The sequence below is a fragment of the Scophthalmus maximus genome, chromosome 9, assembly GCF_022379125.1.
Source record: "Scophthalmus maximus strain ysfricsl-2021 chromosome 9, ASM2237912v1, whole genome shotgun sequence".
NCBI lineage: Eukaryota > Metazoa > Chordata > Actinopteri > Pleuronectiformes > Scophthalmidae > Scophthalmus > Scophthalmus maximus.
In genome coordinates, this window is record NC_061523.1 from 10,309,550 (window position 1) to 10,335,488 (window position 25,939).

A 25,939-nucleotide genomic window follows, 5' to 3' on the forward strand; every position below is an offset into this window, starting at 1 on the left:
GGGCCGTTCAGCCTGAGCGACGGCCGAGGGCCGATGACTCTGCTGCACCTGGACAGAAGCCTTTGACGAGCGTTCTCAGACACTTTCAGCAGCAAGAATAGGCGGGCTCTGGGTTATCTCCACAAACACACCAGAGCACTGACGTCCTGTTTCCTGCTGTCAGGTGAAAGGTCAGATAAACAGAGTGACAGTGGTGATGCCTCTGGGCCACGGGACGGGCCTCGGGGGGCACGATGCAGCCGGACGTCGTTGCCTCCTCTGCTGAATGGAAAAATGGCACAATGAGCTGCACCCGAGGGGGACCCGTGCCTTTCCTGCACAGCAGCTACATGGGTATGGGTGCACTTACGACTCAACTAGCACACATTAGTGACTTCATTTGAATTAGAGATGCTGATTGAAATCAACAGAAGCTCCTGCATTGAATAGAGGATTGTATCCAAATACATAATACACTTTTCTTAACCTCCCAATAGTGTATTCAAAAACATTTAGTGTTGGTATGAATTCATTAAGAAGCACTAAGTCACATTATCTGTAAAGTAACATAATTCAACTATAACCTGTACTTTGATATGTTGTGAAACACAGACCACATTTGTTTAACAATGTACAAATTGCTGACATAATTAAAAGTTAAAACTGCTGATAAATATTTTTTATATTGGCCATTTAAAAAATGACTCTCAATACTTAAGGGGTTGTTTGTCATGGCAAACCCACTAAATAATTATCACCCAACTATGCAGTTCCCCTCAGCTCTGCCGAGTGCTTTAGCATCTTTCAGCCAATTGTTTTGCATTTCTGTCCCACGACTTGAATGCTTTAGTTCACTCTTGAAACTCTCGTAAGCTTAGTTTTCAGTCCAGTGGAAAAAAGCTTCAGTAAACCCCCCTGTCCTGTACCACACCGCAGAGAGTAAGCGACTAGCTAGAGAAAAAAGTGTAGCATTTACCAGACATTTTTAATCGGAAATTGGTTGAGAGCAAAACTGACTGAATAGGGCAAGAAAAATCAATTTCAAATAAATGCCAGCATTTCTCCATATCCGATCAATGTGTAAATAGGCAACTGATCAACATTATAAAGTGATAATATGTCAAATGTGCAATTGAAGCCGATTTAAGTAAATATTTGATTGAAAGTTCAACTTAAATTCTAGGACTTAAAGTCCAGGTACCATACGCTTTGAGCTGCAAAGGCTCACCGTCCCGTCATCGACCAGCCCCGTAGCTTCGTGGGTAATTAGTTGGTAAATAATTTACATGCAGACATGCTGCTGTACTGCTCCTCCCTCCAGCCAGGGAGACCGCCCTGACCGTTGACTGAAAGCGAACACGACCTACAATTGATGAGAAATTTGGGCCGCCGCAGTCAAAACATAACCAAAAAAGAAAGCCCTCTTGAATAGTGACAGCGACTTCAAAGTAGCTAGGCAGAGTGCATCGTAGTGCGAGGGCCAGTGGGTGTGAACTCGGCAGGAGAGTGAGCAGCAGGCTGCATGCGTGCTCCACATCCTTCCTACAATAGGATCCATGGAACTCTAATGTGTTTCCTGACATGAGGATGTGCCGGATAGAGTGCTGGCACTTCAAGGACGGGTCCTTGAGTCCTCAGCTGTCTCTCAGGAGACGGCAGCATTCTAAACTCAAACCTTTTCATCTGACACAGCGGCGGCAATCATGCTGTCCTGGATGAGGGTTATTGTTTGTCATCGCGGTTGTCTGAATGCTTATGTTCGCAGTTTATTATTATATTGTACACTCAAGTGTTTTCATGCATTTACGACCTTATCTGTTTTATATTTGTAATGACATTTGGCGACTCTCCGGACAAAGCTTTGTAAGACTATCAGCACAATTTAGTGTGTTTATTTTCCTCTGAAGCCCAGGGCGCTGCAGGTCTCAAACCAGGGGAACATTTTAATTACAACCATTCAATCACCACATTGTGTTTTGAGGTCACAGAGGTGGATTGCCGCAAGGGATCCGAAGGGAAACATATTCCCACAATAACACAAAATGATCCTTTGACTCCCTGTTATTCCACACACTGCTGATGTTCTTCTTCATAGCCCAGAAATCACTGAGAATAACAACATAATCATATTTTTTGGTTCATGCGTCCCATCGACAGCTGCTGTTTGAAGGGTGGACTGGTTTTCAGCACTGTGAAGGCACAGTTGGAGGAGAGAGTCTGGAGTCAGCCCGTGCTGTAATTGTTGTAATGGATTTCCAAGTGGAGATACGGCGTTGCTACAGTATTGATTTTTCTGCACACTCCTGCTGCTGGAAAGCAGGGCTGTCTGGGATTGATCAGACTGGCTTGAGGCGGCATACTGGTTCTTCTGTGGCTCAACCACTGGTCTGGTCCAGTCGTGGAGGTCAAAGTTGTGAATACTAAATTAAATCAGAATCACAAACCCATCCCCCACTCTGTGTGTGTGTGTGTGTGTGTGTGTGTGTGTGAGAGAGTGTGTGTGTGAGAGAGAGAGAGAGTGTGATCACCCAAGTGCCCACACCTTTGACTTTTCATTTCCCAGTGAATATGTGTTACATGAGTTCAATTTTAAAAATCCCTCTTTGTAATAAAACAATGCGAACAGCAGCTCACCGTTGGCCTGCTTTGCTCCTAGTACATGATTTTTCATTCACACTGGGAAGACCCCCTGAGGAGGATGGATGTGGGCACACAGGGGGAGAACAGGGCTTAGACACGGAACACTCTGCACAGTTTAGTTTGGAGTCATCACTTGACCCTTTGCGAGAATGAATGCAGACTCTTATAGAGCTGCTCCCAAGGCAGCTCTGCTCAGCTTGTTGAACGTGAGGAAGAATTTGTCTTCATTATAACAGAGGAACCTATCTGCCTGAAATTCATAACAAGTATTGGCAAGATCTAATTAAATTACATTGGCATTAATGATGTCAGAGGAGTGTGAGACTAGATATATTATTTTGTATATCAGAGACTAAAGGTAATATTTTTCTTATTTCCCTCCAGAGGCCATGTCTTTGGTGAATTTATGAACTATTAGATTCACCTGTCGAGCTATTTGGGTGTCAGGGGACATTTTGAACACTTTAAAATAATATTAAATGAAAATCGGTGTCAAACTGTTCTGTGCCAAAGCAAGTAATTGAAATTCTGCAGCTCTTTTTGCGCATCATAAATTTTTACATCATTAGGCCCCACTGTGTACCATCCTTATTATAACTATCCTTATCTTTCACATTTTATAATACGCTTATTCAGGTCGTTAACACAGAGGATGTAACGAAAAAGACCTTGCAGGAAGGAAATGTGACACCACAGTAGCCCGAGTAAAGGTTTATACCGAGCCTGGTCTCATGCCTTGTAAATTAGGGTGCAGAGAAATGTGTGATTTATATTGGTTACTTTATAATCATCTCATGCGTATTACTGCCAGCCAAGGCCTAACAAAGTGCCCCTCTGGTGCACGAGAGAGATGCACGTGTGTGTGTGTGTGTGTGTGTGTGTGTGTGTGTGTGTGTGTGTGTGTGTGTGTGTGAGTGAGTGACTGTAATCATGAAATGTATTAGTCGACCCGCACATCTCTGCTGATTCTAAGAATCACATCATGGTTCTGAAACAATGTCACTCGGCTGGCACTTTAGTGATTTTATCAGCAAGAGCTAAGTAAATGGAATCATGATTACAAAATGTAGTAAGCTTTTTAAAAAAGGCATACAAATGATATTAAAAGGTTTGGGAAAACTTTAAAGCAACTAACTGCTCTATATCTTTATTTTTATTTTTTTTATTTTGATGCCAATTCAATCTCCTGAGTTTATTAATTATCTACAGTTATGCCAACTAAATATATTTGTTCTGATCATTTATCCTTCATAATTATGAAAACATTTGGATTTCCAGTATCCCTTTTCACCTGGGTACGGGGGATTTAACCTGCATATTCCACATGTCAATGTGAAATGTGTCACTCACCATTATCAATTACATCAACAAATCACATTTTAATGGACTGTATTTATACAACGCTTTATCGTTTTATCGACCACCCGATAGACTTTACAGTACATACTAACACACTGTCAGCACATTCGTCAGGGGCAATATGGGGCGTCAGTGTCAGTACCAGAGGAGCCTGGGAATCGATCTGCCGACATTCTGGGGACTATCTCCTGAACCACAGTCACCCCAATGTGTAATAACGGTAGCAGAGACAGAGTTTGTAACTTCTCCTCAACCTTTAGGACTTCACATTTCCCTTGAAGAGGGATGAGAGGTGGCTGAGCATGTGGACACAAACCCCTGCAAAAATGATCAGTAGACCCCGTTCGTACCTTTGGTCCAATCTCACAATTTAATTATATTGTAATTGGGCTATACTTTACAAATGAGACTTAATTAAGTTATGCATGGTTTAAGCAAATGCTCTGCTTACTTTACCAATCCTTTGGATATTAATTGATTTCACTCTATCAAACAATCATAGTAGGAAGCTGAGCAATTTCAAGTTTTAGCATGTGTGTCTCTGTCTCACCAACTTTCTTTGCAGTTTTTCCAGCAGCGTTTTATTCGGTGGCATGATTGAGAATCAAGCCGGAAATTTGCGTTTTAAAATAATAAAAATGAAATCGATAGAATTCAAAATTCTCCCAGCATGATGTTCCAGGCGCCGCCTGCACAGCGGCAACGCGTGCACACGCACGCGCGCACGCGCGCACACACACCTCCAACTCAGCTTGTTTGATGAACTGGATGGAGGGGTGTGCATGCGCTCCGGTCACGAGCAGAGGAAAGGGAAATCATTGTAAATCCCATTCAGTGCCTTATGCATCCTTTTCACAAAACGGGGGGGTTCCTCCGCATTTCGACTCCGTCCTCCCCGTGCGCAGACAACAGACAGGCACCGACCGACCGACCGACCGACTGACATCCACCTGAGTTTGTTCCCCATCCGCGGACATTCATTCAAGCCACTTCTCCACCGGAGTTATAAATACAATTTAAAAAAGAATATTTTTTTTTCTTGATGTTTTTTTAATTTTAATTTTCTTTTTTTGGGGGAGGGGGGGGGGATTTGGGAATATCGCTGAAGATTTCTGCACTTCTGGAACGGAGACCTGGAGATGAAGACAGATCCCACGTTTTTCTGTCGGACTTGGATTGGAATAGCGTATGTCTCAGGTGAGGAGACTTTTAAAGTGACTCAGAAAGTTTCGAGCGCACAAGTTTTTTTTCTTTTTTTTTGACGAAGGCAGAGGTCGAGCTGACTGTTTACACTGAGTTGAAGTAAATAATTGATCCTGCGCAGGTCTTATTAGGTGTTAGAGGGATCAGAATGTTTTATGCATGTTAAGCCGAGGGCTTACACTTGAAGCTGGGTGGATCCTGAACTTACACTTTTCTGAATTTGAATAACTTGTTTTCAAATATTTTTTAAATTAGCTGTCACTTCGAGGTTATTTCAAACCCCGAATGCACATTCAATCAAAAAACATGACATCCTTTAACAAAAACAAAAAAACTCTATCAAAAAAATTAATAGAGCCTCATCCACCGTTTATCACTGAATTAATGAGCCTCTGTGGAAGTCCCCCTAGTACAGATAGGCACTAGGGGGAGGCATGCTGATACTGTGGCTGATAAAGATGCAGCTGTTAATTGGTGATGCTTACCTCAGGAGGAGTAAGCGGTGGACTCTGTCACGCCGAGGTTGACTGACTTTACTTTAAATTACAGTGAGTGTAAACCTAAGTAGGTCAGAATTTATAGTGGCAGAGTGGGAGAAGAGCTGACTCATCTGGACATGTGGAGGATAGAGAGAGGAGGAAAGCAGGGGGGGGGGGGGATTCCTTCTTTCCATGTAATCGTATTTTTGTAAAGCATGTGAAAGGTGGGAACATGCCACTCTGCATCCAAATCAACTTGTTTGATTCCTCCACATAAGCTTTTTAGTCACTCGTGTGTCCAGAAAACTCAGGAAAACAAGCCACAACTTCTGTGATACTACAGACTAATCTTTAAAGGCACACTTTTCAGTGCACCATCCAGGGCCCTCTGATCGACCATATTATCTGGGAGTATGTGGCTGAGGTCGTTTGCAGTTTTGCCCCGTGACCCAATGTGTACGTTTGAGTCGTTCATCTCTGATTTTTTGTTGAGCAGCTGTTTGTAAAGCCCAGGGAATCCATCTGAGTGGAGCAGTCACCATATGGCTACTCAAATCATAACTTCGGGCTGGAGGGATGGCGCTCATTCCTTTAATAAATATCACTGAGCTGAACTGGGCCTGGGTGGGTCAAACACTGTACATTCAGGGGAACAGATACATCACGAAATCCATTTTAGGGAAATCCGTGCGCTCAGAAACAGTAAATGTCATCAAGCCTCTACGATGACAGATTTTATAATGTGTGACAAATGGGGTTTAGTGAAAACCGTGTCTGAGGTCTCTCTTCTCTTTTCACCCTGCCCTTTGTTCATTTAAGACTCTATCCAAACCTTTGAACCCAAAGCGAGGTGAAAACTCAGAAGAAATACACACAAGAGTTTCTTATTTCTCCACAGTGTGTATCTTGTAAAGCTCTGTCCGACAGACCTGTCATCACACACACACCTGACCTATTTAGGCCACTTATAGTTTTATTTGTTGAAAGACTTATTTGCAACAATTTTAATTCCGCCACACAGGTCCCCCCACAACGGATGCTGAAAGTAGAAGAACAATACTCATTTTCTTCGATTACGGCCTCACAGTATGTACCTGTGAGACTGAGTGGCACATAGGGAGACAGAGGCCATATTCGGCCTGTGTTTGCTGCAGTGTGTGTGTTTGTGTGTGTGTGTGTGTGTGTGTCTGTGTTTCTGGCTTTAAAAAGGAACAACTTTGACATTGTTAAAAGTCTTGTAATAGATGAATAAATACCTGAGAATCTAAAATTCCCAGATACATCTTCAGTTTGAAGAGTTCCTAACCCTGCCAATTTATTTCAACAAAATATATGACATAAAAAAATAAATAACAAATAACACACTTCTGAGTGGTTTCCCATTGTTATGATCGGAAGGGAAAGATCGAAGGAGAGTGGACCGTACACTGGCCGGCCCAAAAGTCACTGTCCTTGTTGGGGGGGGGGTTTGGAGCTTCAACATTTCACCCGGAGCCATTTTCTGCCATCCTCCTGTCACGCTCCGTCTCTGGTTTGAATTAGGGTGGTTTCAAAACATTTATTACACAGCTATAGAACCTCTGCCTCATTTAAGAAAAAAAACATCCCGGTGCAGCTTCTATGGGAGAGGATACAACTGAGAGGAACCATGGGTTGATTCATCTCCTCTTGTTTTTGTTGCATTATAATTAGCTGTTAAAAACATTCCCAGTCAAAGGGCCACATGTGAAAGCGGTGAATCTTTATTTATTTTATAATTTTTTTCAAAAGCTGAGCTCTAGAGCTGAATGATCTTCAGCTTACTGTGGCTTTCGGGTACATAATGTTGATATTGCTTTTAGCAGAGTGTTTTCTGTACGCATACCTCGGCTTGATCAGATCATCCGAGAAATCTGACCCTCAACTGTGGGTATTATTCTTGTCGTCCACTTATAGTGGTTGAGTTGTTTTAGTTAACAATAGCCCCCTATTCACATGACTGATCTCAGGATTCAACCTCAGGACTCCGAGGAGCGGACCCTCTGTGTCCGTCCTTGAGTATCTTGTTCTATCAGCTGGAGAGCAGCTCGGATGAGAGAGGAATGCTGCTTCTGCTGCTCCGTGTGGGAAGTTCTCTGCAGTAAAGTCCAAATAAATAGAGAGTCCGGTGCCTCACTCATCACTGGCATGGAGTAGTTGGGCCCTTTGGGCATTTGGATGTCTGGTCACTCACTTTCTCATCATGCCAAAGAACCAACACCCCAAATATGGCTCGAGCTGAGAGATAAGCTCTTTCAACACTAGCAATCTGCAGCAGCAGCCAAATATGTCTAAGCTGGTGTGAGTAAGTTGATGAAAACCATCTGTGGTGTTTCTGACCCCTCCATGTTTTCTGCGTCCAGTATTTTAGCCATGCTGGCAGCATGGCTCTTTGGATGGCACTGCCAGTCGTTTGGTCCAAGACCAAAAAATATCCATAAGTATTGCCATTAAATACATTATATCTGTATTTTTCCAAATTGATATGCATATAAAAAAAAGTTGTGAAATAATTGCCTGATAATATCTCTACTTTGGTGCTGCAAAGACATCGTAAAATACCAGCATAGCCAACTTTCTCATTTGGGCGTCATTGGTTGTGTGTGGGTGGGTGGACTGAAGGATCTTCTTTCATTATTCTTTCATTATGTCAACAATCTAGACAGGCAGCTGGATCCAGCCAAGTGTGATATAGGTAACAATAATATTTTACTAGGAGACAGTTTAAGGAAGACAAGGAAGTCACAGGAAGTGGAATCTGGTAATTGGATGGTGGGCGATTGACGATTGTGTTGGTGCGACCAGGGGGGCAAATTCACAGTGCACAACCCAGCGAATGTCTGGGAAAATGACGAGTACGCTTGTCTGCTCTTGGGGACTACGTGCTCTGCCATCATGTAGAGACTGATGTTTGGTCTCTGGGTGAACTCTCGTCACAGCATGAAGTTTGGGTCAACGATTGTCGCAGTCTTCAACGCAATACTGAACGACACCTGCTCCATGCGCTTTGTCGTGCCGTGCTCCGTTCATTCGCAACAGCGACAGTCTTGAAACCTTTTGATCGCACCTCGTACATCAGTCTTCCCCGTCTTTACTTTTTCCACTGACACAGACAAAGATTAATTATGTCCCTGTGATGTTCAACACAAACCCAACTAACTAACCTGATCAGATTGATACAATGTGAGTAATCCACACACACAGATATACACATAAGAAATCGTCCTATTGCTCCCACATTTGGTTATGATTGGATGCCTCCTGTGTGGATCATGCAGCTAGCGTCATTCACTTGCTATTGTTATCCAATGTTGTTTGTATGTTCCCCCCAACATCTTGAAATGCACATACTGTGTATGTAAACTAGGTAAACAACAAAGTCAGACTTGCCCTTTTGAGTAATGAGTTGCATAAGGAAAGTGCCATTTTAAAGGTGTTCATTCAGAATCATCCATTCATGGTAATTTTCAGCGTCCTGACCGTACAAATGAAATGTTAACCGCAGCAGGCTCCCGTTTTCTCCAACATTTTCTCAAACCACTCTTCCACACTTGGAATAATTACCATGGTCTAACCTATTGATTTTATTTTTCTCCTTCTCACTCCTTTCCATCAAGTTTCATATTGCAGTCATCAGAGAGCACAGAATTCTTGAACTTTACTTTTACCGGTAAGATGAAATAAATGACATATCGCTTGTTGTTAATTGAGACAAAAGATTGAGGCTGGCAAAGGACTGTTCGGCTCAGCTTGATTCTTGGCAAGCGGCTACAATTTGGATTTCGTTTGGGATATAACCTTATCACCAAATTAGAGAACATCCAGAATAATTAGGGGTTTGAGTTCACAGCCACAGATAACTTCTGTCTTCTGACGTGCTGATGCAGGACTCATTTAATGAGATTCAGCAGCTGTGACGGCCATTGAAAATACATGGATTGTTAGCTGTGTTCCGCAGGTGGGAAATTGCATTGTGGCATCTATTGCCTTTATTATCTGATCACTCCACACTGAAGGCGGAAACTGGATCCTGGGAAAACATAGACTCTTACGAGGATATTTCAAGACACAGAATACCTTGTGTTGCTTAGAAACAAGCATCACTCCGAGCACCTATCAGATTAATCGTCAGAGAGCCACAATCGTTATTACGTTCAAACTGCTGCTCAAGACTCAGGCAGCTGTCTGTTGGAAGTCCGTGCAGCATTCTATTTGTCACACACACCTCTCGCCTTGACGTGGGAGGTCGCTTGAGGTTCATGGGAGAGAGACCAATGGCCAAGCCTGAGGAAATTGCCAGCTTCCTTCCTTTAGGCATTCGGCACCATAATTGTTGACCTGGCACTCCATACTTTGACCTTGTTTTCTAAAGCCTCAGTGATTTCACTCACTGGGACATCTGACATAGCAGCAGACACTTGTTTATTACCCTTATCAACAGGAATTAGGTAACAAGCACATGAATGGGGATCCTGAAAGTTTGGCCTCTGAACAGTCACAGCATGAGTTTTAGGAGCGTGCAAGCCTTCACAGCAGGCCGGAATAAAAAATAAAAAAAACAACAAAGAAAAATTAACAGCAGTGTCATCACCAGGAGCTCGACAAAGCCGTTACCAGAATATGCTTGGTTCCTTTCTCAGCAGGGGAAACAATTTTTCAGAGTTAAAAATTGATGACATGCAAAAAAAGAAAAAAGGTTTTAACCACAGAGGAAGAGTTTGGGTTGTCCGGTGTGCCTGTGAGGCAGGTACAGGAAGATTTAGTCAGGGACAGCGGTTTCAAACATAGGAAGTTTGCCCAGATGGCTTGTTGTCGCATCCTTAATTTTGGACCCCTCCTCTGGCAGGATGTTGGAAAGGCCTAACTCCTCCGCTAGTGGAGAGGACAGGGATGTCATCCTCCGCAGCAGTAACAATGAAATCAAAGCCGGGCTGCCAGTCAGTCTGTCGCCTGGCTTTGGCCTGGCCTTGTGTCCAGATGACAGAGGAAGCGAACTTAATCCCTTTCAGAGAGAGAGAGAGAGAGGTGGAGTATTTTATGGCCTCAGGCAGGCTGACTCTACATCCAGAGAGCAGGTCTGCTCCATGGCCTGCCTGGCCTCCGGTCCCTTGCCGGACACGCAGGGTGTTTCTATTTCAGAGTGTTTCAGCCTTGGCCCTTTGCCACATACTTTGTCACTAAAATAACTGTTTGGCGCTATTGTCGCCTACTCTTTGCCCCCTAGAAATGTTATTACATTCACTCTCTCATTCAAGTCAGAGCTGCACATGTGGACAAATTCAAACAGCCTTCCAGGCATTTCACTCATGTACCAGCATAGTACCACACAACAACAGCACGGGCACGTCATTACAATTACTATATCTGCGAAAATCTTTATATATTTTCAAACGACTCCCACGTCGCATCCTTTCCGCCAAACCGAGACGCTGAAAAAGGCTTTATTTGTTTACACAAGGCTCCTCTTTTCCCGTTCCTGTCACATGACTGATCAGAGACAAAACTACAGAGGAGCGAGGAAACACTAATGGCAACATCTCGTTCACTGTCCATGAAAAGGGGAAGTGGGAGAAGCGAAAAACGTGATAAAGAAAACAGGAAATTTGCTCGCAATGAAAAACATTGCGCTGCCTTTCACGCGGGCTCCAACATAGCCCCGTGTCAAACCCACGGAGAGAGGAGCGCACGTCTTCATCTGCACCTTTGATGCCTTGTATTTGTCTGCTTGTCAGAGAAGCTTTGCATTTTTAATTGGCTCAGACTGCCGTATGGAAGCAAGGCTTCTTCCAGGTGTGTGTGTGTGTGTATATGATTTATCTTTAGACGGCAGGTGTCCTCCATAGGCTGGAAAGTCCAGGCTCAGTTCTCCCTTACTGCGACAAAGCCACCGATATGAGCCTTGACGAGAGCTCAGCCAAGTAAAGACGAACATGCATATAAAGAGGCAGTGAAATGGGTAAAATATCTTCTGTGCATACCACGGCAAACCTATACTTACTTGAGCAATTAACAACATTTTAACACCCTAACAAAATGCATTTGAATAGAACCATGGCTTCTTTAAATCTTTAGCCCTACATTTAGTTTTATCTGGATTTATTTATTTCTTGTCTACAGCAAGATACGGCCACACTGGATTGACGTTTCAAAAATGAAGTGATTTGTGAGAAGCACGTTTGTCTGATATATGTATTTCTAGTGCAACTTTAAGTCTTTGTCTGAGGTTTGCCTCATTTTGATACGTATACAACAGAGAACCAGACAGGAAAGGTGAGGCCAGAGAGAGACTGGATGGTGTGGGGATGATGTTCCTGCAGGTGGAGTTGAACAGTGGACGTGCGTTTCCTGTGTGCACGTTTTTTTAGATTCATGTCACCTTCGCTGTGAATCTGCATATGTTTTGCACGATCTTGGCGATTACACTTTTCAAGTGTTATCAGTATCACATTTTCGGCATATTTTGCTTAATTGTTGCAAAACTCTTAGGTGCGGCTGTCCTCTCTGCTGCTCTTGGTATCCTGGTCCTTCACGCCTAAGTAGTGCTGAAGATGTTCCTCTGGCATGCTGTTTACACATTTCAACTGACAGGTAGGCAGTCACACATCTTTCCTCTGTGTCAATGAGGTATGTGGAGCTGACACATCAAAGAGCAGCGTGATGAACATGCTGAGTGAACAGGCACAATTGTCCTTGAAAAATTCCGACTCCTGACACTTGGCTCACATATATACGTACATCTGGCACTTCCATCATGACAGAGGCATGCAGCACAGAAAAGGCAGAACGGCCCAGCTGTGTAAAGCCATATGTCTAATGCATGCAGTCATCTCTATATGATTACTTAGTTCGCATGTCTGCTAACAGCATAAACCCAACAGTTTTGTCTCCTGAATTACATTTGACCTACCAGAGCGTTTATCATTTCCTCTCTTTTGAGACGAAAACAGCCTGAAAAGTTGTTTTAGGCCACTCGACCCTTCATGTTTGCTTGGCACATCCAGTTGGAGGTGGTGCAGGATACACACACACACACACACACACACACACACACACGACTCCCACAGTGAGAATGGATTTTCACATCAGCAAAGAAAAAACATTTCTCAAGAGCGAGAGCAAATCGCGTCTTAAGGACGTGTCCAGTGAGCTGTTTCTCTGACTCAAAACCGTACCAAATGACTGCCAATGAAGAGTTCCTTTCTTAATCTTTAGTAATTGTTGCAGTCAGAGTTTAATTACTTTGGACAATCCCCAATGATCACAGCGTCAGATATTATGAAAGCAACGAGCTGAGTCGCAAGGTTTATAAAGTCATCGGAGTCGTTGTCATTTCAATTGCCTGAAACGTAGAGAATTGGCAACAGGATTGACGCTTTATTGTTAGAGACTGTGAGAGCAGCATTTATATTTCTGTAGGATTTCACACATCTAAACGTGTGTTTATGCCTGTGTAATCATGTGATGACAGAAAAAGTGAATAAACTTTGGAAATACAAGAAAAATTCTTGTAGGTTAAAATGCAATGTTGCCCTTTTTTTGTTGGTAGAGGCTAATCACCCAAAGCTGCTGCTTATCTCTGCACCACCAGCTGGAATGCATATTTTTTTGGCTCACTGCCCCGTGTTCACATGTGTAAGGTGGTTGTCAGTGAGCCAATGGCTGTCCGTTTGCGTTTTTACGCCTGGCAGTCATTCTGAGCAGATACACGTTGATCTCAGAGGATCTCAGATGTAGCTGGCTACGGAAAAGGTGATTTCAATAATGGTCCGTAGCAGTAATTTTGCATGATTTTATCAAATCTTCAACAAATTGCACATAACCCACAGTCCTCCCAGCCAATCTGAATACAGCTCTGCCGTGTTTCAGGCTTTTAAATGTATTCTTCTGACCATCCAGGCAGCTACTGCATGGCCTCCAGTAATCCCTGCTAAGTTTGAAAATCGATTTGCCGGCTCTTTGGCACCAATGTATAATACATAAACATCAACTCTGCATCTATTTGTTACAGTTACACTGCCATTATGAGTTAATGCAGTGTGCACATTCCATATCAATCTCATTCCTGTCATCACCTCTGACAGGAATAAATGCGGACAAGCTGTTTGCTGCGATAAATAATAATCAACAAAAAACCTCAAGGACGTCTCAAGAGTTTACTAATGGAAATAAAATGAAATAAATAGAAGCCAGTGGTAGCGTGGTAAATCGGAGAGAGAATTAAAAAAGTGAAAGAGAATGAAACATGTTGTTTAAACAACAGTGCACTCTGATCTTTGTTCAACCGACCCTTTTCTTGTGGAAGCTGCAGCCTTGTGTACGGAGGGCTCTGCTTACTCACTGTCCACCTACATAACTGGTTGTGCTGACTGGCCTCCAGCTCAAACTGCTGTTCACAAACTAAGCTTGTAACAATTTACTGAGAGAGACTGTGAACATTCTTTTTTTTTTTTTGCACTTAACTATTCAGTGAGTAATAAGATAAATGAGCTAGCTGCGTGATAACAGTCGTAACAATCTGTCATGAAAGGCAGCACGAAAGGTCAAGGCGGGAAAATGTGTTTGTTATCATGACAAGATACGTTATCAGCCGTGAACTTGTATGAATGGACGTGTTTGGATTTTCTTTGGCGTCAGCTTCATAGCTGTACATCAGAGCAACGTGTGCTTCTAATTATATTTGACAGAATGCAAACAGTTACTAATGGGATTATACTTTCTCAGACCATGTATGTGGCTGACAGGCAGACGGGCCTCCGTATCTGGTGTCTCACGGTTCTGAAACATGGTGCATACATTATGCTGTATAGCACATCCATATGGAAGTTATTGACATTTGGCACCGAGCATTTTCATCATTGGGAAACACGGGGGAAAGAACCAGCAGCTCCCCGAGCATCAAGGCTGAGAGTTCGCCTACAGAATGTGAGGCGTACACATGCCCTCTTACCACCTCTCATCAATCTGCAGTGTCCAAACAGGAGATCGGTCGTGGCTGCTTTGGCCCAGAGCCGCGCGTCGCACCAGCACACATTGAGTCATGACTTTGTGCCACCTCCGTCAGCAGTTATGAGGGAGCCACTTACGATGACAAATGATGTATGAGAAACCCCCATAGTCTCGACAAGCAATGTGCTGCACATTAGCCTCAAACTCACCCTGCAAATAGACCATGTCAGGAGTGCCGAGCTCAGAGCACACATGTATTGATCATGAACTGTATCAGTTTGAATGATCTATGAAATGTTTCGCTGGACTTCAAACAGCTCTCAGCTTGACTCTGTGTGGGTGCGCTGCCTTCTATGCCCTCGGGAGTTTGACACTCCTGCTGCACTGTGATAGACCTATCAGTCAAATCTTATTGTGCGTTGGAGTATTCCAAATAGCCAAAGCTAACATCTTCCCTGGTATGGTAAATACTTCTCTTCCAGGCTTCCCCCTCCCAAATACAAACATCCTGATGTCTTGTCTCTCAGGGCATGCCAGTCATTCGTGACATTTCAAAAAGATTTACAATTTGCTGTCTGTCCGTCAATGTGCAATCTCTCAACAGATTGTGAGGGATGCATCCATCATTGAGCCTTAGCTGCAGTAGGGATTCATCACTCTCAGTCTGTAGACTGGATTCTTTTTTAATTTTCCCCCTGGTTCGCCCAGTTAGTCCTCAGAGATGTTTACTCATAATATAGTGCAGAAGAACCAGTGTCCTTGGAGTATATGTTAAATTTACACTGTCTTTTTAAATAATTCTAATGGCATAGGTTTTTTTGTTTGTAAAAAAATACAGAAAATCATATCCGTATGGGTGTTGGTATTCTATTAGGATTTTGGCAAATTCTATATAACAAAACAGGCCATTTTTCATTGCATTTAAAACAATTTTTAGAAGCATCGTCTAATACTGTTCCCATATATCAACAGGGTGACATCATTTTTAAATCATTCCAAAAAGATTTATTTAAAGGCTTTTTGATCTGCAGAAAGGTGGGAAGGCGTTGGAGGTCCAGCGCTCATCTGTATGCCTTCTTGAAGATCAAACCAGGACCCAGGAGACGGAGATGACCAGGATGTGAACTCATACGTTCTCCGCCTTTATGTGTTGAGGAAAACCGTTAAGTAGTGAACATGGGAGCTGTCCTGATACGATAAAACAGATCGCTCTCGGTGTGGGTGGACAGGCTGTGTTGGCCCCTGTGTGTGTAACTCAGACACATCCCACTGTTTGGCTCAGCAGCATTTCAGGTGCGAGGAAGAGCGGACAAAGCTCAGTTGTGCTGCAGCGGGTCGGTGATGGGACTGAGGCTGGTGGCAGGTTCACATCTGAGCTGAGACAATATGTCGGGGAAAACTTTGCTTCTCCTCTGGGGAAGAGCTGTAGAGCTCTGAAAGTTTAGGGAAGGAATACCCTGCTGTGAGCCAAGCCCGGTAGATGATTCATAGACTGCCACCGCTTCCCACGCCACAACTGCTCAATATGTTTGTTCTGTGTCAATGCGGCAATATTAGCTGTCCTACTGCGTGTTATTTTGAAGGCCCTGTTTGGTTTTAAACTTTGGCATGAAATTACTTTAAATATCTGCTCAATTAAAGAAACAGATGGCAATTAATGGTTCTGTTATGATTGGACAAAAATTCGGTCGCAGAAAAAAAAGTTGTACCGAATTCACAGGGATTGGTTCAATCTCTCAACAATTCAATCTAATTGTTGTGATTTCTACATCACCACGCCCTCGACGCACTAAACTGTAAAAGAATTAGAAATATGCTTATCTGCTTTCAGGCCAAAAGTTGAATGAAATATTGATGCCACTGTTTGTTTGTTTTTTACTGTGCAATAAATACGAAGCTACAGTCAGGAGTATGTTAGTTTAGCTTAGCAAAAAGATTGGAAACAGGAAACAGGCCAGCTGGTTCTGTCCACAGGTGACAAAAACCACTTATCGCCATGTCTAAAGTTTTTGTCATATTTTATCTAAATATTTATTAAATAAATTAAATAGAAGCTTTACGATCTTGCAACGTACAATGTTATTATAATGATGATAACTGGGTATATTTCCACTTCACTGTATTCAAGACAGAGCGAAGGGTATCTTTGACTTTCTGTGTGTTTGCAGTATTGAAGAAAACCCGGGCTTTCTCCTTCCACACTGGGACCGGCCCTTACTGTAAACACGATTGACAAAATATTTACATAAAAATAACCGTGCTCTATTGTGCTCCCTGGGCAGCAGGATGTGTTGGAGGAATGAGGTTTGTGTACAAGAATCCCAGCTGTCCAGAACTGTGAGTTTTGATTGGCGTCAGGTCACGACTGACTGTGGTGAACTGGTTCGTGCTTCTTTCTGCCGCTGGTGCTGAAGTTTGTTATCGAGCATGTGTTACACATGCTCGAAGATGTATGAGTGAATCTGATGCTCTTTTGCACATGCCAGCCCTGAGCACTACTTTCCTTTGTATGTGGAAGAAAGAAAGTATGAAAAGTATTGACTGTAGGCTTTCAGATTGTAAGGTTGCTGTTCTGTTTAACAATAATCACCCCACCGGAAGAATACAGTGCATCGAATACTGCACACATATCACAATCACTTTCAAAACAAACACTGCTCAAGTCCGTGAGGGTGAAAAATGGTTATTTTTTGCTTTCATACATGCAAAGAAATTCATTTTGCCTTCATACATCCCCTCAGTCTGTGCTGCAGTCCTGTTTGTGTTTCCATCTCTAATGATATCCAGGCGGGGTGTAGGTCATGGTGACACTTTTACATATGATAGACTGAAGGTGTGTAGTATGACTAAGCTCTAATAGCACCCTTAGGAGACTCTGGGACGGTAATGACATTCTAGACCATCCATGTTAACGGAGCAGAAGTCAGTGAAGTGAATGCATTTGGAATGAATAAGAGCAAATGGTCCTTGTGGCTATTCCAGAGGAGGAGACAAGGAGCTCAGAGCAACATCGCCTCATGAGTGGGCCATGACTGCTCCGTCTGGGTGTTCTCATCATTAGAGACCGGGTGCTTTACCTCACAGCTTGTAAATGTAATGAACAACGTGCTATCTAAGCTGCTGCCGTGTCAGATTTCAGATCCCTGATGTGTTGCAGAGATTTGACAGCCTAACCAGCAGCTCTGTCAAAACCACTAGGCCCAAACCGACCTGTGTAACATGAATCTAATGCAGTTGCCGTGTTTGCGCCCTCAGGTCTGGTGATTGGCTTTTCTATGACTCCACCCATCCTTGACAGCGGCAGAGGCGACCTAGTGATTCCAGTCTACGAAACACTCACTATTACATGCAGGTACTGTCCCTGTGTGTGTGTGTGTGTGTGTGTGTGTGTGTGTGTGGGGGGGGGGGGGGGGGGGGGGGGGGGGGGGGGGGGGTAATAACCAAGTCGACGCGAGATATGAATTCACTCATAATAATCCTTTATCCTTATGAAATCTCTGCTACACCGTCTGTGCCAAGCTGTCATTCCATTAACCTTTTTCTTTCTGCGATCACAAAAACAAATGCTGTCTTTGGAAAGCTGGTGATACCTTTGGACTTGACCCAACACAGGTCTTAAATAATTGTTTGCATTTAAACCTCACATTTTCATCAAGCCTGAGGATCTTTTGGGAGAGGAAGTCAGTTTCATTTTAGTCAATTTAGTCTCGCCAATGTACAATTTTCTGGAATCTAGATAGATGGACACTATTCCCAAGGGCTAGAAAATAGCCCAGAGACTACTTTCATTGCCCTGAGTGATTTTGAAGCTATTTCCAGTCATCACATTTTGGCTCTTTCTGCAAAATGTGGACATTTGTAGTTGGCGGAGGCAGGTGGTGAGAGCACAGCTATCAGTTTTCAGGCAGCCATTACTCAACTTCGCTCATACTGCCTCCAGGTTAACAGATCCACCCATAACTGAATTATGTGGCAAAGCACACAATGCGCGCACACACACACACACACACACACACACACACACACACACACACACGTACGTACGTACACACACACACACACACACACCATGATGCTTATCTGTATTGGTATCTGTATTACTCACAGTAACACAGATACCTAACTGCTTTTGATAGGCTAAAAATATAAGAGATATTTCTTAAAACAATAATAACAGGTGGCCCTAAAAACAGTGAAAGGTTTTTTTGCTTGATGTAATTTTGGTGTAAGACTTGATTTATTACTCATTCTTATTTCAAATATATTCAATGTGTATCTTCTCAGGGGACAGCGCACTCTGGCCTGGGCCTGGCCTGATCAGACTCTGGTGGGACAGGAGTTCACTGACCGTCAGGCCCAGCTGTCGACACCCAGGGCCCCCGGGCAGCGGGTCGCCTTGGTCAGCGAGTGTCCAGGGCAGCCTGGGTGGCCGTACTGCAAGCAGCTGGTTCTGAACAGGGCCCAGGGCAAAGACACGGGCTACTATCGCTGCTATTACAAGGATGTCAAGGCCATCATTGACGGCACAACTGCCGTCAGCGTTTATGTATTCATCAGGGGTGAGCAAAAATTACTCTTACTCTTATGCCATCAACATCTTATTTCCAACCAGGAGTTCTCTTTTCTACTCAGAAGTCATTGTAGGTTGTACTGAGTCGCAGTTTGTGAGGCACAGATTATTTTTTTCTGTTTTTAAAGAGAATATGTTTCATCTCCTGCTCTGCAGCTCTTTGGCTCGGCTATGTGGACCGTTTAGTCTTTTGTTTCTCTTTGCCTTGGGAGCCTGAAACAGATCTCCTGTTTGAATATGACTTCAATATCAAAGTGATCCTTGAGTTATTAGAACTGGAAGTTATTGACTTTGCCTCAGTAACACCCTGGAAGTTGGCAGGATCAATGTTTTCGGAATTAGAGATGCAAAGTCTCTGATAAAGGTAGGAATCAGCAGTTCATTCACTTTGTTAATTAGAGAAAGGATATGATATTCATACACGGATATAGAAACATAGCAGCATGTCTCACCAGACCTTTCGTGTGATTTGTGGGATCGTCAAATCTGATCAGAGCTGCACAATAATATGACGCCCCATGGTTTCAGTGGGTGTCATATATTAGGATTCAAAACCATCATTGCTACTTTCTCTATTTTAGGCTGCCTTTAGGCCTCTGATCTTGACTTCAAGGGACGCCTCTTTACTTGTCGTCCTTTTGCTACATGTGCTGTTGAATAGAAGTAGAAGCAGAGAGACAGATGGTTGTCATGTAGGGGAATCCTGCTGACCAATCCACTCATGTGAAATGGCTGTTTATCCCTGCTGACAAGGTGCCAAAACAGTTTCCACAGATCTAACCAGGGGACTGATCAGAAGCAGATGGAATGGCAGCCATAAATTAGGCCCAGCGTGTGGGGAGATGAGAAGGGACACATGTGGACTCAGTTAGACAGGCAGACGTCGACCGTTTGCCCCGGCTGAGCTTTAAACACTCAAACACACACATGAATTTACAGTATGATCCAAATGCACGAATGTTCTGTAAGCGTATTGGCTTACACACACACACACACACACACACACACACACACAGGCACATGCAAAATACATAAACACTTTCTCTGGCACATTTTCACCTATTCTCACACACACACACACACAAACACACAGTTAAGCTAATATCCCTCATACTCTGCAAACTCCAGGTCTCCTCCTCTGAAATCGACTGCAGTTTAATCCTTACAGGGATTTAGTGTGACAAACTCAAACTGTGAGGGGTTGTGTATATTTCTATAACCTGTTTGTATTGGACCGATTGTACGCCCCCCTTACAGCAGGTTGAAGTAATACACGTAATAATACGACGATTAACACAACAAAAAAAGGAATAAGAAAAGAGGTGGGCAGGTTGAAGTCATACAGCCTCTTTGGGTGCTGCACAAAAGTTGCTGCTGTCGACAGGAAGGCCTGAGAGATAAGCAGTGTCCGCCCATGATGTGGGATTATGTAATGATGATGACAAATTTTAAACTGGTGACAGTTTTTGTGATGTTTATCAAAGCCCTGTGCAACAGTAGCTGTGAGTCACTGACTAAATGGGACACACCAAGGTGTTAAAGGATGAAACACAGGAGAAATATTCCCACTACCAGACATCTTGGAGTGAAATTGTAACACTGTTTAGAGGAGGATTAAAGCCCCCGGCTGTCTGTCTCTCGGCTGACATGTAATAGCAGCTCTTAATGCTATTTATTGTGTGGGGACAGAGTGAGCTGCTGCATTACTGAAGCGTGGGGGGGTGTGTGGCTGTGATACTGCGATACCTCGGTAATAGCTGCCATTTTCCCGGCTGCTGCCAGGGTCACCCTTTAACAGCTCCCTGTTTCCATCTGCCTCCAGACCCAGAGAACCCCTTCCTCAGGAGAGGCAGCGAGGGCCACGGAAATGACCTGGAGACCATCTTTATCACGCACTTTTCCATGCACATCACAGTGCCTTGTCTGGTCACAGTGCCGGACCTGAACGTCACTCTCTATGCGGTTTGTCTCCACCACAGATTTCTTTCTGTTCCCAATTGCTGAATCTGTCCAGTGATGCTTTGATTCATGATTTAAGCTCAAATTAATATTTTCCTTTTTTAATGTGTCTCATTCCAGTATCCCACGCCTCTGGAGAGGAGCGGGATGACATGGGACAACAAGCGCGGCTGGTCCATTCCCAGACAAATCATAGACAGTGTGCCGATGCTCATTGGATTTGCGTGTGTCGCGACCCTGGGCGGCAAAGAGTACCAATCTGCCAACTACCTGATCCACACTACTGGTAAAAACAAGACATCATATCTGCGTTAAATTCAAGAGTTGATAGGGATTCTGTCTTCTCTGGTGTTTGAGTCAAATATTGAGGATCATGAAAACCTTAACATCAACAGAAACACATGCGACCCGGTTTCAATCAGATGTGAAGCGGTGCTCTAAAGAGAAATTAGCCAGAAAATCAATGTTCACACTGTCTTTATAATTCTGCGCTGCGTTGAGCAAATTACACCTTAATGTTGTCAATTTTAAAGAATTTTATCTCATAATATCAATTCCTCAAAAACAACTCTTTATTCGGAGATGTAAAAAGAAATAAAAGGAAGAGGAGACTTGACCTAATTTAATTTTAGGAAACTATAGAACGAAGAGACGCAAGGTTCCCTTTGGTTGGGAGCGAACTCTTTGCTGTGCTGGCTGAGATCAGTCACCCCGCACTTCAAAGGGCCAAAGGAAACTCGTACCCGCTGCCGCTGACCAAAAGGAACAGCCACTCGAGGCAGAGGAGAAACTGAGACTGAGTATTTACTCTGAAAGCTAATGGAGCATTTAAACAATTAGCCAATCACAGTCTGCTGCACACTGTGTGTTTTCTTTACACCCCATTTTCCAGCCACCGCAGAGAGAGGGGCCCTGAATATCACAGGCCGTGGCTCTGCTTTCCTGCCTTTTCTCTCTCATCTTGCTTTAAGGCTTCGCTGTATTCCACTTTAATATCCCTCACTGATATATAGCTTGGCACATGGATGAAAATGGTGTGAGCTTGTGACTAACGACTTTTTTTTTTTTATAGTGGATGCCTCCTCTGGTCCAAAGGAAAGTCATTTCCTCTGGTCCGGCGAGGAAGGAAAAACTGCTGACGATGTCACCGTGACCTCTCTTACTGTCCCCCTCCCTCTGTCGCTCTGTTTCTTCCTCACCCCCCCTTTTTTTCCCCCCCGGACAGGAAGTCAGGTTTACGATGTCAAGCTGTTTCCTGAGGACCCAGTAGAGCTGATAGTCGGGGAGGCCCTCACCCTGAACTGCACAGCGTTGGTGGAGTTCAACGCGGGGGTGGACATTCAGTGGTCGTACCCTGGCAAGCAGGTACCTAACAGCAGCAGTTGGCTGCCTAGAGTTGAAAACCTGAATTTCTGAGGAGGTTTTACGATACTCAGAGTCTGTTTCTTTTCACCAGACCAACAGTTTGGTGGAAACTAAGACCTATCGCGAAGCTCTGTATCACGCCACAGAGGCCGTTAGCATCCTGACCATCCACAGTGTCAATGTCTCAGACACCGGCCCGTACATCTGCAACGTGACCAGCATGGACACAACTGAAACCCAACAAACCCAGGTCATAGTTCACGGTAAGCTTCCTCACTTTCATATCAGCCAGTTTGATATTGAAATAGACATTTAGGCAATAAATCCTTCATACAAACAAGTGAATGTATCCTCTTCCAGAAAGGCCATTTATTAGCCTCAACTACAGGACTGGGCCGGTGGTGGAGGTAACTGCTGGCCAGAAGACCTTCAAATTACAAGTGAATGTGTCTGCCTTCCCCACACCTGAAGCACAATGGTGAGATGAGACAGTTTGCCGTATCTATTAATTGTAATGGGCCGATTCCAAAAGCATAATTAGGTCTCCCACAGCCGAGATCTACATTTTAACTTAGGGGAAGGGCACTGCAGCAAGAATGTATTCCGTACTGTACTGTTGCAGCTCTGTGTATGTGCGTGTGTTTGTGTGTGTTTGTATGTGTGTGTGTGTGTGTGTGTGTGTGTGTGTGTGTGTGTGTGTGTGTGTGTGTCATGTCCAGGTATAAAGAGGGTAAGCTGATAAACCAGCGCCCAGAGTTCAAGATAAAAAGGATGAGGATTCACCTGAACCATGCTTTGGAGATTAAGGATGTTTGTCAGGAGGATTCTGGGCTCTACACAGTGGTGCTGAGAAATGCTGCTGCTGCGCTGGAGAGGAGGCTCAACCTCACGCTTGTTGTCAACGGTAACTGTTGGTCCGACTCACACCAGATGTTTTGTGGGGGAAAGGGTAAATGTGCAACAGTTAACATTCCTGTTAACTGCTAAACTGTAGAGGTGAAGGCACATACAATTGAGGTGTTTTGGTAGAAGCTTAGCTTTAAACATAAAGGCATCATTGGGGTCTATCCTGGTGTTCTATTGTGTGGTTTGAATATCTCATGTCAGGAAGAATTGAAATTGACAGGCCCTTGCTATGGGCCCCTTTACCAGTTCTTCATCTTGTTGAATTTTCTAGAAATGCAGATGCACCGTCATCTTATTGCCAAACCAATCGTTGCAAATTACAGAGGGAGTACAAAGAAGGTATCATGAATGATATATCATTAATTATTTACATAATTGGGTTAGTTAGTTAGTTCTTCCCTCTTAGTAGTAGTGAGTTTGCACACTTAATTGTTATCTGTTTAAAATTCGCAGAGCATGTCGGTTGTCAAACCGCTATTCTTGTTCACTACTCATATTCCAGTTTCAGGCATCCAGGCTTCAGCCACAGTGATCCTTTTTAGTTTTTAAAACACATCACATGTGCTACGTTTATGCAAGGAGTCCACATGATTCTGGGATTCAAGCCTCTAACACGGAGACTTTTGGAAACACTGCTGGCCCCATCTTAGTACGAAAGCTCCGGTGCTGCGTTTTAGTCCGGACGGGCTGATTGGGTCTTATCAGTCATGACTCTACTACCAGATGTGAATGCAAATAGTTGCCAATACTTACAATAGATAACATTTTTGCCTTGTCGTCGTACAAAGGCAATAAATCCCTGGTCTTACTTTTCATTATTGCTGTTCCTCGTTTGTAGCATTTTCTGCAACAAAGAAATCAGCTCCGTGCTTTGTTAAAACACATGCATGACCAGTGTACATGAATGGTCATGTGATTTGTGTTTTCACTAGTATGTCAGATTGCTTGCGATACAGAGCTTCAACGCATGTTTGGACGGAGATTAAGATTTTTAATGTCCCATAACTATGAGTAGGACTAAGAGGCTGATCTTGAGTCAGCCCTGTAACAGACAGACTAGTGGAGGGTGTTGCCTTGTTCTGCCTTGTGAACCCCCACTGGGACAGGTCTGTGACCCCATGGAGGGATTTATTCCATCTCATCTCCCCAGTTCCCCCACAGATTCATGAGAAGGAAGTGGCAGAGCCCTCCAGTCCTTACCCCAGTGGCAGCAGCCAGACTCTAACATGCACCGCCTATGGTCTCCCGGCGCCCAACATCAGCTGGCAGTGGAGGGCCTGGGGCCCGTGTGTTCTCGACAGCACCCGAAGCAGACTGTAAGAAAAACTTCCCTCACATATACACACACACACACACACACACACACACAGGACTCTGTATCTCTGAACGCTGTGTGGGAGCAGGTGAATCACGATCGATAGGTGAATCACAGGGTGCAGTAGGTGAAGCGTTATGTGAGAACCAAATACAGAGAGGAGGTCAGCGTGAAATTAGTGGCTCAGAGTGAAGAAGAGAGGGATGAGGAAGAAAGAGGTGGTGAAGAAAGAGAAGTGGAGGTGGGTGAAAAGAGTAAAGATAAAGAGGAAGGTGGAGAAGTAAATAGAGGAAAGTCTGTTGGATGTTGAACGTGCTTCCTCCCCCACACGGTAATCATGTGCCCGTTTGATCTGCCATGGTTCAGTTCTCACACTGCAGTCTCACTTTCTGACATATGCACACGCGCACACACGCACACACACAGAAACACACACACACACACACACACAAGTATTGTCAGGTATAGCCCCGGGGCTTTTGCCTCCCCTTTTCCATCTCTGCTGAATCCCACAAGATGATATAGTGGATGATCTGGATGGCAATAGAAAGTACATTTCTGTTATTTCCCCCAGTGTTGTGGCCACTACCACTGCATATCCCTCTAATATTCACCTGCCTCATCCATCTTCCTCCGAGGCTTCATTGTGACTGCTTTCTCTTGACCTTTTCCATGTGGGCATGCATCTTGAGTACAGACCCTCGGCGCCCACACTGTCCTTGTGGACGGTACACAGGAGACACACACAAGTGGCAGGGGAGGCTCAACTTCAGCTCCAGTCCCGTCCGTGCTCTGTCTACATGTAATTTGACATTTTATGGGCGCCGACTGACGCATGGCTGTGTTGACCTTTTCTGGTGTATCAGAGTTGAATTACTTTTTTCTTTCATTGCATGGTCAAACACAAAGTGTAGGACTTTCAAATGTATCTGTCTTGAATCAGAGAAGCATGTGTAGTGCACCAATCTACTCACACACTCCAACAAGACACTGAATTCAACAGTTTTGAGCAATATTCTTTGCAAAGTTTAAGAGATTACTCCGTCACACAATGAGGACAGAGTCTATATTGAAAGGGGCCCTTCCCCCTGGGACAAAAAGGAGGATTTGGTTTTAGTTTATCATTTTTAGGCAAATGCACTTTATTGCTGATAGCTCCACACTCATCATTGAAGCTACAGCAGGGAGACAATAAGCTTA

General features: G+C 43.8%; 1 protein-coding gene across 6 annotated transcripts in view; it reads left to right on the forward strand.

Moving 5' to 3' along the window:
- flt4 (fms related receptor tyrosine kinase 4) overlaps positions 1-25,939 on the forward strand; it is a 41,988-nt gene that overhangs the window by 2,376 nt on the left and 13,673 nt on the right. For 4 of the 6 annotated variants that reach the window (XR_007031400.1, XM_047334176.1, XM_047334179.1 and 1 more), the window contains exons 2-11: positions 164-333; positions 17,880-17,976; positions 18,909-19,183; positions 21,017-21,156; positions 21,274-21,439; positions 22,379-22,518; positions 22,610-22,781; positions 22,879-22,996; positions 23,238-23,422; positions 24,575-24,740. Coding sequence is in view for 5 of the 6 variants with exons in the window: in XM_047334176.1 (XP_047190132.1) it covers positions 234-333; positions 17,880-17,976; positions 18,909-19,183; positions 21,017-21,156; positions 21,274-21,439; positions 22,379-22,518; positions 22,610-22,781; positions 22,879-22,996; positions 23,238-23,422; positions 24,575-24,740 (1,559 nt within the window). In the remaining variant the exon portion in view is untranslated. Of the gene's footprint in view, positions 1-163; positions 334-4,794; positions 5,176-12,164; positions 12,267-17,879; positions 17,977-18,908; positions 19,184-21,016; positions 21,157-21,273; positions 21,440-22,378; positions 22,519-22,609; positions 22,782-22,878; positions 22,997-23,237; positions 23,423-24,574; positions 24,741-25,939 lie in introns of those variants that run through there. The other 2 variants (XM_047334178.1, XM_047334177.1) reach the window with 2 other exon arrangements.